At 39.4% G+C, this 18,805-nt stretch overlaps 1 protein-coding gene across 1 annotated transcript in view; it reads left to right on the forward strand.

Annotated features, from left to right (window-relative positions):
* Positions 1-3,364: 3,364 nt before the first annotated feature.
* LOC139714610 (suppressor APC domain-containing protein 2-like) overlaps positions 3,365-18,805 on the forward strand; it is a 49,946-nt gene continuing 34,505 nt past the window's right edge. Inside the window, exons 1-2 of the mRNA XM_071626290.1 lie at positions 3,365-4,186; positions 13,378-13,517. Of these exons, the coding sequence (XP_071482391.1) occupies positions 3,469-4,186; positions 13,378-13,517 (858 nt within the window). The 5' untranslated portion in view covers positions 3,365-3,468. The remainder of the gene's footprint in view (positions 4,187-13,377; positions 13,518-18,805) is intronic.

Consider the following 18,805-nt stretch of genomic DNA (forward strand, 5'->3'; position numbering starts at 1 on the left):
CTTCGTACGGTCACAATGTGAATTGTGACGTCACAATAACTGTCTTCTCGCTCTGCTTCGTTGATACTGTTAGTAGTAATTACCCAAAGAGATTTTCCCCAGTGGGTTGTGAAATGTTGCAAAGCAATTGTGACATCAACAATAACATTTTTTTTTTTTTTTTTGGGGGGGGGGGGCCTTTTTCTACGACTACGGACTACCCTAGGCCTCTGACCCACTGCATTGAGGGAGAAAACAGATGCGCAGCTCCGTATATTAGCTTTGTGAATTATGACGTCACAAAACAACTGTCATAGCGCACTTTGTCGTACTGTTACTTTATGAAATGTCGAAAAGCGATTGTGACATCATAAAGCAATTGTGACATTGCGCGCTGCTTCATACGGTCACTTTGTAAATTGTGACGTCACAAAACAACTGTAATTGAGCGCTGCTTGCTTCGTACTGATACTTTGTGACATGTTGCAAAGCAATTGTGACATCATAAAGCAATTGTGACATTGTATGCTGCTGCTTCGTATTATCACAGTTAGATCCCTCAAAACATCGCATCCTCTAAACGACTTCTGGGCCCCGTTTCATAAAGCTGTTCGTAAAGTTACGAACGACTTACGAGCGACTGGTGGTCAGTTCTAGTGCTGAATTATTGAAATTCTGGTAAGTATAGCACATCACAACTGATCACCAGTCGCTCGTAAGTTGTTCGTGACTTTACGAACAGCTTTATGAAACACCCCAGGCCTCATTTTCCCTGTCTGTTTATTTTTTATTTTTTACCCAAAATATATAGGCCCTACATATGTTGAAGAAATGTACTCTGCTTCATTTCGAGTTTCTGGTTAAAACTTTGGACTCCGTGTCCTCTGATAGTATACAAATATACGTTGCCTTGAGAGTTTCTTGTTAAAACTGTATGGGCAGAGGTGACTCCAAACGAACTATTCACTGAAGGGCTCAGCCCCGAAGTGAATGGTTCTTTTTGAGGCACCGAGGCATATAGTTTGAGCAAGAGACTCGAAATTAGGCAAAGTATATATGTTTTATATTTTGGATAAAAAATTCAAACAAAAGAAGGGGAAATGGAGGGGGGGGGGGTGCAAAGCGAGAAGTCGTATGGTGGATGCGATGTTGTGAAGGGATCCTACATTGACCGTAACATATAAGAAGCATGTCTTTGCGCACGATGTTAGAACTGCTTTGTGATGTTTGTTAAAAATGTTACATTTGACAAGCGCGACGCACGGCGAAGCAACGCGCAATGTCAGTATTGTTTTATGACGTCACAATTGTTTTCTTAGAAATTGATACATTTCACAGAGTGACGGCACGAGTAGTACGCAATGTCAAAATTGCTTTGTGACGTCACCATTATTTTGCTAGAAATTGATACATTTCACAGAGTGACGGTGCAAAGCTGCGCACAATTTCAGAATTGCTTTGTGACATCATTTTGCAAATACTAAGTAGTATTCTTGCGGTCGGCTACACGTCACTTCCGGTCGACTGGAGTGAAAACAAACAGCTTGCAAGCGCTAAGCCTGCATAATGCGCATACTGCATGCTGTGCATGTGCGACGCGTATAATTTATGTGCAACTCTACGCAGCTCAGACATGGGGACTGTTTTTCATTATTCATTTTGTCATTTGTGCCATATCATTCATGAGATACATGCATCATGTCTTGCCAGCAATATTCTAAAAGTCTGGATGCTGTCGATCGATCGGTCCCGGTATTTTGCCAAGTTTAAGGCGGCCGGACTGGACCTAGGTGCCCGTATGAAATCGCGGCAGGACTCTGGATCAACGACCCGACAAATGGCCAGATGTGCAGTAGAACCTCTTTGAGTAGGCCCTACCCCGATATCTACGCTTACTTAGTACCTCATAGAAACTTCAGGTAGGTCTATAGGCCTAACGTTAGTACTGTAGTAGGCTTAGGGTAGGGCCTAATTTAGAGTAGGCCTAGGGCCTAATCCTGCCGCCCGCACAGCTACAGTACCAGCTTGCCTTAGCGCTATGCTCTGCTCGCGGGGCGCCCCGGCAGAAAACACGTACAGCGTTCACTCCAGGCTCACGCGAGTGGTTTGTTTTCACTCCAACGCTATCCATGACCCCGTGACACGCAAAATACCCGGATGTCCGACCATGAGAATACTTTTTGCAAAATGTCATAGAAAAATGATGTCATTTTGCAAATAGTACTTTGTTTATGGAGTGTGAACTTTCTGAAATAGCTGAAAATACATATAATCACCTGAAGCTCTTTATAAATTCACTTCACTTCACCATTCACTAAAGGATATTTTTTTTTAATCCAAAATATAATACTTTTTAGCCCCTCAGTGGAAAGTGCTATTTTTGATACGCCTTTGCACATGTCAAGGCAAAGTTTGTACACGTGTACTACGCAAACGTACACAGTATATTTCATAGTTCTGTGGCTCCAGTACGGTCCGTGGAATCAAAGTACAATGTAGTATTATTGCCAAATTCACAGGGCGCCCTCATTGGCTGCACACAGTATAAGGATACTAAACGCTCAAAACTTTTTGCCCATCGTGTGTAATTTACATGTTACTTTTTCCACGCAAAGATTGTTTCGTCGGCTTTGTTTGTTTCTTTCTTTCTTCCTTTGCTTGTTTGTTTTGTCTACCTAGACTCTGGATGTTAGTTTGTCCCCGGAGGTATGTTATAAACCTCCTTTGTTTTATTGTCGGCTGCCTGTGCCTGTCTGACCGAGCTAGCTTTCTCGAAAGGTTATGAATTAATGTCCATTGATATGGGAATTTAACAGCGGTTATTAGTCTGCGGTGGTTAACCGGAGTATGACCCGGACCCGCTTGAGTGAAATTCATTGGGTGTTAACATATCATATTGAAACCGTCTTTAGATGAGTTACTATAATATTATGGAATCGGATGACCATCATGTCTTCGTGTTACCACCTTTCCTTACGGTAAATCACGCATATCCTGCTTTTCTGTAAACAAACTTTGTAAAATGCTTCAGACACGTGTTTTCTATACTCATGGATGACACAAGACAAAAATCCTAGGTTTCTCTTATGAATTACAATTTGTACAAGCTCCAAGTCTCCGAGTCCTGTGAAACCATAATACGGCTGTACGACCGAAAAACTATTGACGCACATGACGCCTAGCAGCGAGTCTGTAATAGTTTTGGTGACGTCATCTGCGAGGTGCGAGAGCATACAGTACATGTGCGCAGACGTGTATTGTAGCGAGGGGGTCCAAAGTACACATCCCGTTTAGTTGCGATCCATTGCACGTTCGGACGATCGTTGGTTTGTTATTGGATAGACGGCCAGTTGCAGTGTGTCAATTCATAACATTCCACATACGGCCTGACCTGAAGAAGCGAGGTGGTAAACACGACTCGTGCTATACTACTTGATGTCTTCAGATGTAATTTGCTATGACAACTTAGAAAACATCGTGGAATAGAACATGGAGGAGCTACCAAAGGCTTTCGTGAGTTCCCTTCGAGTTTTGTTCGAAATTTTAGACGAGGACTCTGATGGGTTCGTCGAGCTGCGAGAAATCGAGAAGCGGTGGCAAGGCGACTCGGTCAGCGGGCTCCCGGCGGGGGTTGTGGAGTCACTACGGGGCATCGCCCCGAAGGACGGACGGCTCTCTTTCGAGCGATTTTGCAACGGCCTGAAGATAACTCTCGAGAAAAATAGAGCAAATAGTAGGGGAAAGCAAGTCCAAGTCCGAGGATCGAGGAATTCCCGGGATGACAAACAGCCCACCACAGCCACTGTGAGACCCAACAATGTCGTGCATCCAATGCGAGCGAGAAGTGCTCCTCAACTGCAGGAAGTCCCAGAGAACAAAAACAGGCAGCTGAGGAACTCGCGATCGTCTGCTTCTGTATCAGACGATAAACGAAAGAGCGATCCGCCCGACTATGCTTCTCACATGCAAAAGAGCAAAGACAAGCCCAGGAGGCCAAGTGAGAAAGGGGAAGATCTGTATAAGAGTAAACCACAGGGTAATGCCTTCGAACCATCAGCGGCAGACAGAAAGCGAGTGGAGGCCACCCTGAAAAGCTGGAAGCAAGAAAAGTACAACAGTGAGAGACATTTTCAGCAACGGCCACCGGATCTCATCAGCGACAGACACCATGACCAAGCTATCTATGCTAAATCATCGCTTAAAAATGGTAAGACTACAAGGAAATCATAATTCTAATTGGGGTAGGCTTTAGCCTGTAATTATGGGATACAGAATGAACTAAGTCCAACTTTGTAGATTGAAGATTACCACTGACCAGTACCAGACGACAGAATTTTTAAAGGCTATTCCACCACTACTCATCAGCTCAGTAGCAGCCATGCATTTAGATATATACACCTGGATCAATATGAGAATTTCTCTCCATGCTTCTAATTGGAAGAAAGTTAAGTTGTTATAAAACTAGATTGTCTTTTAAAATAATGCTGAGGAATATTTCCTTTTGAAAACAAAAATGGAAGGAAAAACTCTTTTTACGTCTACCCTTTCAGATTTACAATCATCTTTGAAAAGTATTAAGTGTGTATAAATGAATCTCATGATCTTGTGAACACAACTCACTCACCCTATCTTGGAATTCTCCTAGCATTAAAACTGCATACATTTACATGCTCACACGTACACGATGTCACATAATTTTGCTGTACCTCAGCTCCATCTATCTTCTACACATGCAATGACATGATGCCTCCATTCGGTTTGCTATGACTGACCAAATTAAAACAAAGGAACCATGTCTGGGTGGGATTTGAACCCATAACCTGCCTGCTGCTTGCCAGGCAAGGTCACCATCAACTAAGGTGAAGTGAAGCTCATTCATGGCAGTGACACAGTATGTGTGTGTGTGTATGAATGACTGAACAATAAAGAATTTGAGGTGATTTGAGATGATGCGTCATGATGCGGGTAACACCTCAAAATGTTCCTCAGTAGAAACATATCTGGTAGTGGGTAATATGAGGTAATGCAAAGTCATAGTCATCTGCCTTTTTACATGGTTTTGGTGGTCGATGCATAATGCCAGATTTAATGCATGGGACGGTCTTTTATAGTCCAAACAGAGCGGTAATAACAAAATTTGCAATGTGCCAAAACTCTCAAATTCCTACTGAGGGATTCCAGCAACCTGATCTGGGAGACTGTGACCTTATAATACGCGACTTCATGGTTCACCACGTTGTGCATTCATGTTCCCCGCGTTACCCGCACCACTGCTACAGTTGTATGTTGTTCCTCAGTAGAAACAGGGTAGTACAGCACAAGGTGTCCAGTAAAAACACTGATAGAAGTTTGAACAAAACTACCCTTTGCTTCACTTCTGTATTTCGTCTGCCTCCTTCTTATCCATCTTTTCTTTTCTTCTTATTTTTTGTTAGTCTCTCTTCACTTTGGTTGTACCTGTACGGTATATTTTATAACTGATTTTTTAGTCTCCTGGAAGACAAGTTGTATGTATGAAGATTTTTTTATTTTTTTTTTTTTTTGGGGGGGGGGGAAGAGTGCATTTTCTAAAAACATGATGATACAACCATACACTTTGCATTTTATAAGCTTTGAAAACAAAACAAAGATGACTGTAGAAGAAGTAAAGAAGATGTGTGCACTACAGTGTAAAGTTCTGCAGTTAATGTTCCAAAACCCTTCACATACTTTGGTGGAGCGTGTATAACATTAGTACTGGTAGTAATTGGGTCTGACCAAGGAGCTGCTGCTTAGTTTGACCTAGTGAAAAGCAGATGTTCTTACCAGAGGAGTTCTACAGTGGCAGCCTGGGGCCTGGCTGGGCTACAGGTGTTCCTTTGCAAGCAAACCATGTGCCATGGAAGTGTGACATCAGACCCATTATTCGTTGCCTGTGTTGGCCAAGCTTTCCCTGGGGCAGGCAAATTTAGACCAATCAAATCTCATAGTCATACAGTTTTCACATTGTTTGCGTAGCTTCGGAAACAAATCTGGAAGGGGTACAGCAATAGAATAAAACAAACCAATGCACATTTGCATGCGGTCCAGAACTCACTGACTTTTGCTAATAGAGGCTGCAGACCTGCAAGAGTCAGTGCTGCTATAAAAGCGATTGAATATATGACGATGTGATATCTTATTCCACTTACTTTATGAATTTGGACAATTGAGAACCACGGTGACAGGATGAAAACATGTAGTATTATTGCTTTTCAAGAGAAAATTAAGCAATTTCCCACCATGGCAGCAATATACGATTCAATGAACAAAACGTTTGTGAGAGGTAATATCTTTGCAGGTTGTTAATTTCATGAATATCAGTCAACTCTCGAAATTAATTTGAATACCACTAATGTTAAAATCTTTTGACGACACTTTGTCAAAAGTAGAGCGGACAAAGTTTTCTTCTTTTCTCAGGTGCAATATATGGCTTTATTGCTTCATGAGTTTAATAGTGGGTACCGGTAGATCACTGCCTGTACTGCAAATTACACTGATTCACTGTACCAGTTAGGACAGTATGCTGTGTGGTGTTTAGTAGACTTGTGAAGAACTATACAAAATAGAACACAAAGCTACGTTCCACTCATACACTTGTATGATGCAGTCATTCTAATCTGGCTGTAGAACTATCATGATACTAAAGGATTTTGGTAGTGCAGCCAGAGGTTGCTCTAAACCAAGATACAATGTACATTGTACCTTTCATGTAGGCCCTACTTAGTTAGCACTGGAGGTGTTGCTACAGTATAACTGAGGTTTAAGAAAAGAGTGTCTGAAGGTGCAGACTAATATAATGTGGGTTGGTAATGGCTATGAACTTCATGTTCCTGATGTAGTGGGCAGAAAAAGGAACATGTATACGTAGTACATAAAAAACAGTAGAATCTGAATCGTCGGTTGCATGTCCCCACACGCATTTTGCTAGACTTTCATGGACCCCACCCTGGGCCCTGTTCTAAATGCCAGCCCCCCCCCCCCCCCCTTTCCCCTTTCATTTGCACAAAGCAACGCTGAAGGCTGCCAACAGAAGAGAAATGGAGGAAACTGGGGCTTTTCATTGACCTCTGGGTTTGCTGGCATCAGCCATCCCGTTTTCCATTCTCGCGTGCCCTCCCTTTGGATTCATGTTCAGATTGGGCACAAATTGGCATGGAGATTGGATTGCAGCCACATAATAAGACATGTTGTCTGTGACATGTATTGGGTTGCTTTGTGGGTGGCAGTTGGTTGAAAGATATGTCTTTTTTTAGGTTGTTTGTAGCCGAATATTTCGTGATAAAATATGATGAAGAAAGGTTAGGGATTGCTTTGAGCATGTTGTATGGTTAAAGCATTAGACATGATTTTTCGTTTGCAGTTATAACTGATCTAAGGGACACTTGATTGTCATACCAAGGAGGTGGAAGAAACTCAACCCTTCCACCTCCTCCTGGTAATACCATTTAAATGTGAATCAAGCTTTGTTCCTAGCTTTCTGTGTGTTTGTACAAAAATTCTTTTGATAATTCTGAACTGTTATCAGTTGATGGAAAATTATCGTCAGCATGTTGCTGCCAAAGGTGTTTAGCTCTGTGGTCAGCGAGTGCTATGTGGCGATACAAGATGTTATCAATCAATGAATAGTGCTCGAAAGGATTCACTACCTGGTATTAAAGATGACCAGTCACACTTTAATCAGGTTTATAAACATATGTGTCTGAATATAAAATCATCACTTGCAAGCAAATGGTTGCTTTTTGTCTGAACAGCATTCAAGGGGTAACACTTGCTGTATTAGACTAAGTGTGTACAGTAACTCTTGACATTAAATACAGTATACTATAAGTACAGTGTATATATGCATGTATGTATAGCCCTGTCTATATACTCTGTGTTTGGTATTGTACCTTGATTGTAGCCTTGCTAGAGTAAGTTGTGATTTTAAAAAAGAAAAAAAGAATCTTGCAATTTCTTAATGAACCGTTGAGTACAATATTTTGATCAGTGTTCACACTGCAGGTACAGTACGGTAACTAAAATGTAAACAAACTATAGCATAAAGCTGCCATGCTTAACTAACCAAGCAGACAAGAGTCAGAGGTTTGGAAAATGTTCAGAGGTTCACCGATGCATCCTGATATTGATTGTTAAATAAATTTTACGGTCCCATCTTCAAGATGATAGAAAATATTGTTGGACATTCATTGCCTTTCTCTTGCCATTTAAAATGGCAGACTGCGTAGCCGTAGTTGTGTAGGGAGTTTGTTTGATGCATCAGAAAGATGTCAGTAGTCCACTTGGTCCAATGGACAACAATGGTGCCCACTAAGCCTTCCGATAATCAATAAGCGCCCAGCTCTTAACGCGCTTACAAACTGCCTTCAAGGTGTTCAAAGGCCTTTAATGAGTTGTAAGTTCATTTGACAGTGTGTGTCTTCAAACAATCTGGCCCAATGCCTCCCGTCATGCACCATGGCACAAGTCCATATGTGTACGCCCTGCTCAAAATAATAGAAGATCTCATCGGTGGATGGAAGCTACTTGCAGCTGTAAGGTTTCCACGAGCCGAAACACAAATGAATTTTACGGGGCTTGGTAGTTATGAGGGGAAAATGCAGCGTCAAATCCTTTCAAAATGAAAGAAAGGAAGACATTCTGTTGTTCCGTTTTTCTCTTGATTGAGTGCAAAGGCATGATGATATCTCTGCTACGGATCAGTCAGATGTGTGGGTCTTAGCCTTGTCATCCCATTCTACCATTTCTGTTTCATAGAAACAAGGGGGCAAAGCCTGCATTTGTATCCGAAGCTCTTCATGTGTGACTTGTACTGACATGTTCGATGCATTGCGCCGTATTATGGGAGAACAATGGGCATCCAGACATTCGAGAATAAAGCATGATATATGGCTTGGATTGGATGTAGTGATTTTGTGAAGTGTGCCCAAAAAGTTTTTTTGTTTTTTTGTTGTTGTAACTACTGTGTGTATTGAATATTTTATCAGATAGCAGTTTTAGACTGCATGTGCGACAGATTTAACAATTCTGTCAGCATGCAGACTGTTTATTGATATGTGGTTTTTTTTTGTCCATACAGATGATGCAAGAAACTGGCAGCTTTCATGGAAAATTGTCATAAAAATCATTGTTTTCTAATGCAAGCTGACACGTGCATTGTGTATTTGTTCCTATCGTGTGTTAAAATGAACCAAGATTTGCACTGAATTCAGTTGTACTGTGGAGCTGCTTTGCAGAGCACCCTTGCGGAGCTCAACTAATATCAGGTGTCGTTTTTCATGCCAGCAAATCGGAAGTTGGGCACAGCACACGTTCTATAGTCAGGGACATCATATCATGCATGGATCCAAGGTCAAAATGGAAGAGTTTTTTCATCCTTGTGCGGCTGAAGCCATGTGTGTTTGGTTTATTATTTTTTTTCATTGGCTATTTTAGTTTTTGTTGCTATCTTTCATTTGCCATCTACAAGTAGCTCGCCGTGAAAGCCATGAAAGCCAAATACTTAGTCACCTTCGATATAAATCTATGGTGCTGGGCACAATGTACACTGTATATCACAGTAAGAACAGTCATGATATGATTGTTTGCATAGCACATTTTTATGAGCCATTCTAGGAGGAAATCTATGAAATTTAACATGAAAAATGAATAAAAACATCCATGCATAAACACACATGAAATGAATTAAGAAGAATGAAAATTGTTTTAAATGGCAGTGTTGCCGTGTAACATTGTATTACTTTTCACCTTTGTAAAAGTGAGAGTGAAAATCTGACCAAAGACGAGTGACAGACGTAGCCTGTGTAAGGAGCTGGAGACTGAAAGAAAAGGTGTCAGTTTGCCAGAACTTTGTTGACGAAGGCGGGCAGTGCTCCTTCCCCTGAATGGCCGCCAAAGCGTCGCCCCATTCTCATGGAAATCAGATGGTGGGTTTTGTTAAATATTGCAGGCACTGCAAACCCAGACAGCATTTCATTATCCTTTTCTCCTGTGCTAACCTTCCCCCCCCCCCCCCCCCAGTCTTCACAATTGAAGACCAATCTGAAAGCAAACACTTGTACCAATGCAGATTAAGGGTAGAGAGTGAGCACCGTTTTCACTTGCACTGGATCTGGTGTACAAATGTGTCTCTATACCCTGGGAACACACAGATAGAAGAGTGTGACAGAAAGGAGGAATGCATATATTATTAATGGCTACATTTTTTTTTTTAACATTTGAAAAGGAAAGATTTTTTTTTCATTCCGACAAACTTTCTTCTACCAAACTTCTTCGAACGCAAAGCTTACTTTCGTCCTTTCCTGAGGAAACAACAATTACAAAGTCTCATGGGTTCTGATATTTGATGATTGAAAGATATGGGTCAAATGGTAGGAGACAAGTATCTAGCAAAGAACAAGGGGTAATTGTGTCACAAGAAATTTTGGCAAATTTGAAATCAGTAGATTCGAAGTGAATTTTGATGACGAAAAAGAAAGAAATGACAGGTTAAAAGTCAGTAAATGAGCAACTATGGCATCCTATGGGAACAAACCATTTTTGAGGCCTGAGTCTTTTGTGTTATCCATGTACAAAGCTGTCATTTCCAGGCAGATTCTCATCTATTTTTCTTTCAACAAGAAAGGACCAAAATTTGACTTTCCATAAAAGATTAAAAGATTATCATCAGAATAACTTGAGTACTAGGGCTGGGTGGTGGTGATGGGGGGTGGGGGTTTATGCACCACATTTCCATTCATACGAGTATCCCGTGCTAGTGCTTGATGGCAATTAATTCACGAGGCAGGGTACATAATAGATTTTTCCACATGGAAGTGAATGTCTAATCAGGTGGAATTCATCCAAGTGTACAACGATGCTATAAAAAGAGAGAGAGAGAGAACAAAAAAAAAAAAAAAGCCTTCAGCCTTGAAGCCAGACTAAACTGACTAGACAGTAGGATAAGAGTTGCCATGTTCAGGTCAGGTCACAGACAAAGGAAAGTGGATGCCATGTCAATGCTTCTATTATATAACATTCAGCTCATGAAAAAGACCACCCAGATACTTGTTAGACAGACAAAGTAATGTTGAGTGTGTGTAATCCTTACCCATTCACATGGTTTTGTAACTAGCCTGTTTTCAAGACACTTTGAGACCTTTTTTATTCACCAACATGAAATTTAGAGGCAATTCTGCTGCTGTATGTCCATGCGGCCTGCAAAAAGCAAAAAGCCATTTAGATCTTGGAAGAAGCATCTTTCGCAACTAAAATCTCATCTTTTCTTGTCTACAATTTTAGAGTTTGTCTGGGAATGAGACCAGACTGCAAACGAGCATAGGGTTGTGCAGAACTTGTGTGAAATTAGAGGTATTATTTACCATTTGTGGATGAAACAGAAACACAACTTTAGTGCTTCAAAATTCTAAAATGTGAGTTAGGGATAGAAACAGCCAATTTGATGTAAAAATATTTATCAGTGTAATCAATGTTTAGCATTCTTAATGTAAATAATAGCTATATTAAAGTTGTTTCTAGAATAAACCGTCTGCAGTTATGGCTTATTGAGAAAAATAGTGATATCTCTTTATATTTAAGGCTTTATTGCAGATTCTTTTTTTATATGGTAGGATGTTTTGTGATACAACTGACCTACACATAAAGTGATAACTCAAACATTTTTAAAATCACTGCTCCCAATGGTAAACAGTACCTTTATTTTTTAACACGAAATAGCGAGGATGAATACAAAGTGACATATTTAGTTGTGATCTTATAATTCAGATTTCACTCATCCCAAGGTGATTTTACTTATTCATTTATATACATTTTTTTTTTTTTGGGGGGGGGGGAAGAATCATTTCTAGTTTCTTTGGATCTTCAATGATTTTGGGGGCCATGATTCAATCAATTTAAGGAGTGTATCCACTGACCTCATTCAGTCTTGAAACTGTATTCTGATTGTTACATGGCCAGTGGAACTCTTCAGCTTTCTCAAACCTATAGTTGGCCTTAATGAAGACTCCTACCTCAAACCCTCCCCCCCCCCCCCCCCCCCCCACCAATCGCTGAGAACACCACCACTAGTGACAATAAAGGAATGAATAGTAATAGAAATAACTGGCTTTATGTGTATGGAAAAAGCAGACTTTCTTGAACTTCCATCAAATACCCTGCGTTTCCTGGGGTCATGTTTGGCCTGGACAGGACTGTGTAATGTCCAAATATTAGCATTCACTTCTGCAGCGGTGCCATTACCACCTTCTGGTGTGGAACTGGCCTCAATTATCCCAGATTTTATTGTAAAGAGATGCCCCTCTCCCAAGCTCTCTGCATTGTGATAGATGTGTGAGTGTGACCGTTACATCGCCTGTGAATACTCCACTCCAGAACGCATGTGAATACCCACTCCATCAAGGAGCCACGTAAAAAAAAAAGAGTAGAATGTGAGTTTGGTCAGATAATAGTACTTGACCCGTAAGTTGCAACTATTTCACAAATCATTCATCCAGCCTGAACTTAATATAAGCACAGTTTGTAGATCCTAACTGTGGATGCTTCTTCTCCGAATTCTTAGTAGGATTTCTCTATATAGTTTAACTCTCGTACAACTGTGTAGAATAGAAATTATCTTTCAGAAATGATCATTTTTCATTTTCAGAATTTAGCATTCCGTATGGTGACTCAAAAAGAGCTTTGTCCTGTGTTGAACAATTAGAGATAGAAACTGCCAGTTACTCAGTTCAGGGTCATATCATTCAGTGATTGATTTCTTTTAAAGATTGTCAGTGCTTTTAAACCAGTTTGGCACATATTTGTGAGGGTGTGTTTGTGTGTGTGTGTGTGCACCTTCATGAATGAATCCATCCAGTGTGTCTTCACAACTGATCTAGACCACATCATCATCTCTGATTGTAACAAGTGGTTGCAGATTCATATCCCCCACTTTTACCAGTCAGTTGGACAATCAGTTGTCAATTTCTTTGCTCTGAATGATTCATACACCCCACACTGGTGTTGAAATATTTGTCTTTGAAGTAAGCCCCTCTCATTTGGAAATTTTGTATTCACACTTTACTTTTCAAGGGAAACCTCTAAAGCCTTGTCAGGGAATAGGATCTGCACAGCGATAGACCATTTTTATGCCTCCGGCACCACTTCGGAGGCATTATGTTTTCGGGTTGTCCGTCCTTCCGTCCGTATGTCCGTAATGAATTTTGTGGACAGAGTAACTAAAAAACCATGTGTCTGCATTGCCTGACATAGCAACAACTAACGGATGCAATCCTGATTTATGGTTTTGAAATGTATGGTATATGTATAAAAATGAAGTAATTTCTCGAGATTCATGGATTCTTCATCGTTCATGAACATATTATGTCTTTCTTCCTATTCCAACAGGTGACAGACTGAAGCAGCCCATCGACTCCAACTATGAGCGGCCACCAAGACGGGCGAGCGAGGGCGCCAGCAGAGGGGGGAGGAGAAAGAAGGATGAGCCAAGGAGGCACACCCTCTCCAATGGCATCGACTACAACATGGTGAGGACTGCATCTATGCAAATGAATTCATAGGTTAGAACATTGTTCCGCCTGGAGCAGTGCCAATTGGTGTAATTCATGGTGCGACTCTTGTTTTCCCCACATTGAAAACTGATTTAGTGTGTTGTCTGTCGGCAGCAAGATCTTGGGTTTTAAGGATTTTCTTTTGTTTTTGTTTTGTTTTTGTCCCCAAGTGTGCTATTTGATACATAGTTCTTTCTGTAATTGGTGAGTGTCCTCTTCAGCGTGCAGCAAAACCTGCAGACATTATCAGTGACAAAGCAGAAACTTTTAAACTCACTTACTCTTTTAGACCACTGCTTCCCCAAGAATTGTGTGGATAATGTGCATAGCACTTGATCTCTCTTGTGCATGTTATCAAAGTTTAGCCACTTCTTAAATACTGTATTTTATAAGCTGAATATTTCGCAAGGTTTTTATTTTCGCAAATTTCACGGGTCTGGTACTTTTCGCAAAATTAAAGACACGTGAAAATATTGATTCTGATCAAGCTATGAGTGTGAAGTACACGTATACGGGCCATTCTCAGATTAAGTGTTCAATTCCATGTGAGTAAAACCGAAAAATCAACCACAAAGTAATACATTCAAAGATGTGTTTTCGGAAACTTCAAAACCAGTCAAATACGAAACAAAAAGTGGAACATTCTAAATGATGGCCATTCATTGAGTAAAAATGAATTGAAATAGATCATCATATATGATTTTTGATCACCAATCAGATACGTTACCGCAAATTTACATGTTGTAATAGACTCCTAACTCTGAATTAAATTTATTGTTTTGATCCAATTTCTGTTCAGGAAAAGACATCTGTCCCCCCTAAAGATATTGGGGTTTTTCAAGAGGTAAAGATGTTGTCATCCCTTGCTAATTGGTAGAAATTATATCTGTGTGGTAGGTTGAAATATGCTTTTTGCTGAAATGAAATATAACCTTAAGATTCACTTTGTATTTTTAGCAAATTTCGCTTACAAATAAAGTTTCAAATCCCACAAATCATGCAAAGGGAACGATCCGATCTGGAATTTCCACAGGAAACAAATATGAATTGCTTTCCTTGGGAAATAACTATTGAAAAACATCGAATCACCTTTGGTAACGTATCTGGTAAAATATAAGTAATAATTTTAGTTGTGTATGAATTAATAAATATCACCTGTTTAATTATTTACCTCATGAATTGATGTAAAAATGAATGATGTAAGCCCAAATTAACCATTTTAAACATTGTACGTAATATTTAAACTATGAAATGTAGTGGAAAAGAGCCCTAAATGTGAAAGCTGAGTTCTTCATTCACAGAATATTCTCATCTTACGTCTGAATGTATTTATCAATCTGACTATAAATATTCATTAAGTTTTGATGGATAATGCAAACAAGGTTTAAAAAATTTATTTTTGCAGGCACTTAGAAGGACGTAGGTACAGTCTCTATGAACTCGATATGCTAAACAGTTGTTTGACCTATGGTAACGTATTTGGCTCATCCCTTTTAATGAAAATGAATAAATAATTATTCAACTTATCAATGAATCTTGAGTAGTTCTTCATATCTTGAAAAACACTAGAATAAATATGCAACAGAACACTGAAACTTTTCTCGGAAGCGTTTCATAAACTACTTTTTACTCTTTCAAAGTTTGGTAACGTATCTGGCGTACCGTAAATGAATCTGTCGGTGAAGTTACAGAGCAATTTCTACTGAATAGTCTTCATTTGAACATAACTTTAATTTTTTATGGAAGCGTCATTCTATGCAGAATTGTTTTATGAACACTTTGTTTTACATAACATTATTTGTCACCGTAGGTGCCCTGAATTATACGTAACGTATCTGCTAAATCTGAAAAGCAAAAAACTGATATGCTGAATCTTAGCTTCGTCTTGTAAAATAAACGTTCAAAGTTGTTGCATAGAATATGAAAGTGGCTGGGTTTTATAGAATAGAACTTTGGAGTTTATGAGCACACAACGATTTGTTTGTAAAAACATTTACAATTTCTTTTCAGCATTTTGATTATGTGGTAACGTATCTGTCGGAAAACTTGGCATTAAGTTGTGAGACACTGACGCAGAAAGAAAAATAATGTGGAAGTGTTGCTCTTTTTCACCTCTCTGTCCTTTTGGTGTAAGAATATAATCTTGAGGTCCAACAAAACGAAGCATGTAATGTGTAGGGATGAATTTTGACCAGATTTGATCCCCAGAAAGCGCAAGACCAATGAGCAAAATTCGGTCACGTATCTGGGGTAACGTATCTGTGGTAACGTATATGGTCGATCATATTATTATGAGAGCGATATCTACCAAATATTTCTCACTTGTACTAAACTTTAATGTTCATTCGATGCGTCATTCCGAGGAGTAATGTATAATATACAATTTGTCTGACATTGCAATATCTGTCGCAGTGGGTGGCGTGAAAAGTATGTAACGTATCTGTCCAAATAAAAGTGTAGAAAACCGATATTTCAAACATTGTACCGTATTCTCAATAAAGAGCTGTTGCACAAAAAATCTAAGTACTTGCAATGTATGAAGTATATCCTCAGGGTTTCATATACACAGGGTCATTGCATAGTCTTGTTATTTTCGCAATGCTGTAACACTAAAGAAACTGGTAACGTATCTGGCGGTGAACTTGGCGACAGGTTTCAAAAGGTTATAAAAAAAAGAAGTCAATAAAAATTTTGGAACTTTTTGAGTATTGTGATTAGCACATACGATATGCTCATCGTCCATGAAAATGATATTTGGAAAGTGTGTTTGTGGACGGAGAGGAGCAATAAAACATAATTCTGAAATAGCCGGCGACACTGCGTTTTGGGGGTCTTAACGAAGTTTAACAGCAAAATTTTATACAAAAAGGCAGACAACCGCATTTGATCGTGTTTATTTTTAACAAATAAAGTCCTCGTGATATATTATAAACATCTCAATAGTGTCTAATAGGTTTCGGGGAACCGCAAACTGTCATGGAATGTCGGCGACACCAAAATTCCGTATTTGAACGCTTTTACTGAGAATGGGCCATACATAATTTCTCCATTTGGTATACAGGACTCCACGTTCGCAAATTTAGCCACTCGCGAAATCGTCACGAAGTTCCGATTCGCGAAAATTTAGACTTGCTAAATACATGTATATGGCGTATACAGTAGTTATCACCTGTATGTAAACTACCTGTCCAGCAAGACCACCAAATTCAATTTCTTTCCACTCATTTCACTTTTCAGAGAATTCCAGGAAGTATTGCAGCGTTCTTAGATTTGCTTGATTTATGAGTAAGTGTTGTATGGAAAACTTTGCATATTTCTGTGAGCCTGGTCCTTTTCTGGTGACCTGTGGTTTGGGATAGACTTCCAAGTTCTTGAGCAACTCTGTTTGGACTCTGTTTAATGTCCATGAGCTTCTGTCATCCCCCAGTGACCCCATTTCTGTTGAAAGGTCAGGTCAGGTCAGCATGGTCATTTCAACTTAACCCTTCCTCCACTAGCCCAGGGTTTATCAGTAGGGGATTCCGAGGATGACTCAGCAAAGGGAGGGGGGGGGGGGGGGTGAGACAGAAACACCTGTTAATCATTAGTTAGCCTTAAAAGGGCAGATGTGCTCTCATGTGGAATACAGATCTACTCACCCAGTCTCCAGTATCCATAGTTATAGACATTGCTAGGATGCATGTGTACCCTTGGTATATCATAACATTGATTACCATTTACTGCTGCCTTCTAACAATGATTGTACAATATATTCTGCAGGTTTGTTTTTTTAATATTTGTCTGGTGCTGATTAGTGTATGGTAAAACAAATTAATGCTTTGCCAAACAGGGCTTCTTTGTTTCACAAAATCATCTCAAAAGATGTCCTTGATGAGTTTTCTTCTTCCAAATTTATGCTAGATGTCTTAAAGACAAGCATTAAAAAAAAAATAAGATTAGGAGGGAAACTTTCATTTTCATATGGAAAAAGAAATTATACTTTTAGATTATTTTTTTTTGAAATGTGAGATTAAATGAATAATGAAAATATTTGCAGAATTATCAAAATTTTGTAAAAGATGCAATACAACAGAACAAACATCAGCTCCATTACACAGAGAATTAAGGCATTGTAGTTACTTTAGCTTGGGCTCAATGATGTTTACAATGAACTTGTCTTTTTTTGTCTGTGTTTAATGAATTCTTGTGGATAATGAGGATGAGCGTAAAACTCCTTTACCAAGTCATTCATATGTTACGTAATATGTGAGAGGTTGAATGGGATCTGGGTGTGTTTACATGCGTAATAACACTTGGCTACGCACCAAACTCATTATCTGCTGCCAAATACAACTTTATTGGTAGCCAACAATGTCAACAGAGAGGGGATGAGTCACCATTAAGAGTTCTTAATTGGGGTACAAAGTGTGTAACAATCGTGATAAGATGACCCTGTTGATAGAGCGGTCAGTCTAATTGCTTGGCGTAAGGCTACAACTGGAATTAATTGCCTTTACCATCATCATTGCCCCCCTCTCCCCCCCCCAAAAAAAAAAAGGAAAAGAAAACAGGAAAAAAAAAAGAAAACCAGATGAGCATGTGGCAACCTTTACAATAGAAATAAAGAAAGCCCCTTATTATTTTCATTTTCTTACATAAATTACAGATGGAAGTTACTCATATGAGAGAAAAATTTTATGCAGTTTGTAGTGTGGTCAGGAATTCAGTAATGAGAAAAAAAAATAAGGATAATCAAATCTTGGGACCTTGCATTTGCATGTCAGGAGCTCTTAAGTAATTTCTTGATGATAAAGATGAGAAAAACACTGGAAAAGGTCAAGTTCACATTTTCTCAGGAGTTTTGACAATTTTAGTGCACTGGAAAAAAACAAAACAATCTATCACTTATTGTGCATTGTAATTCAATACACTGTATACACTGTACCTTTGTATTAATTGATCAGAAATTTGCTTTTACATACACCTTGTAGTGCAATTGTCTATGACAGAATCAGAATGCCTACCGCACACAAGTCTTTATTTATGCTGGCAAAGTAAGCTGTCAAGATGAAATTCTTTTATTGATGAAGTATTATTCATGGATGCTAATGTATGATCGCAAGTGTAGGCTGCGCCATTAAAAGTACATCCAGATGTGGCACCTGCCAATTGAGCCAAGATGCTATTCCCGCAATCAATTCCTTCTTCAGGAGTGAAGACTAGAGGCTGCTTCCCTGTTAAGAACAAGGAAGTCATTAATGTTGAGGTTTTTTCGTTGTAATTGT

This window comes from Diadema antillarum, unplaced genomic scaffold (genome assembly GCF_040938485.1).
Source record: "Diadema antillarum isolate AM-2024a unplaced genomic scaffold, OU_Dant_1.0 seq00002340_RagTag, whole genome shotgun sequence".
Taxonomy (NCBI): Eukaryota; Metazoa; Echinodermata; class Echinoidea; order Diadematoida; family Diadematidae; genus Diadema; species Diadema antillarum.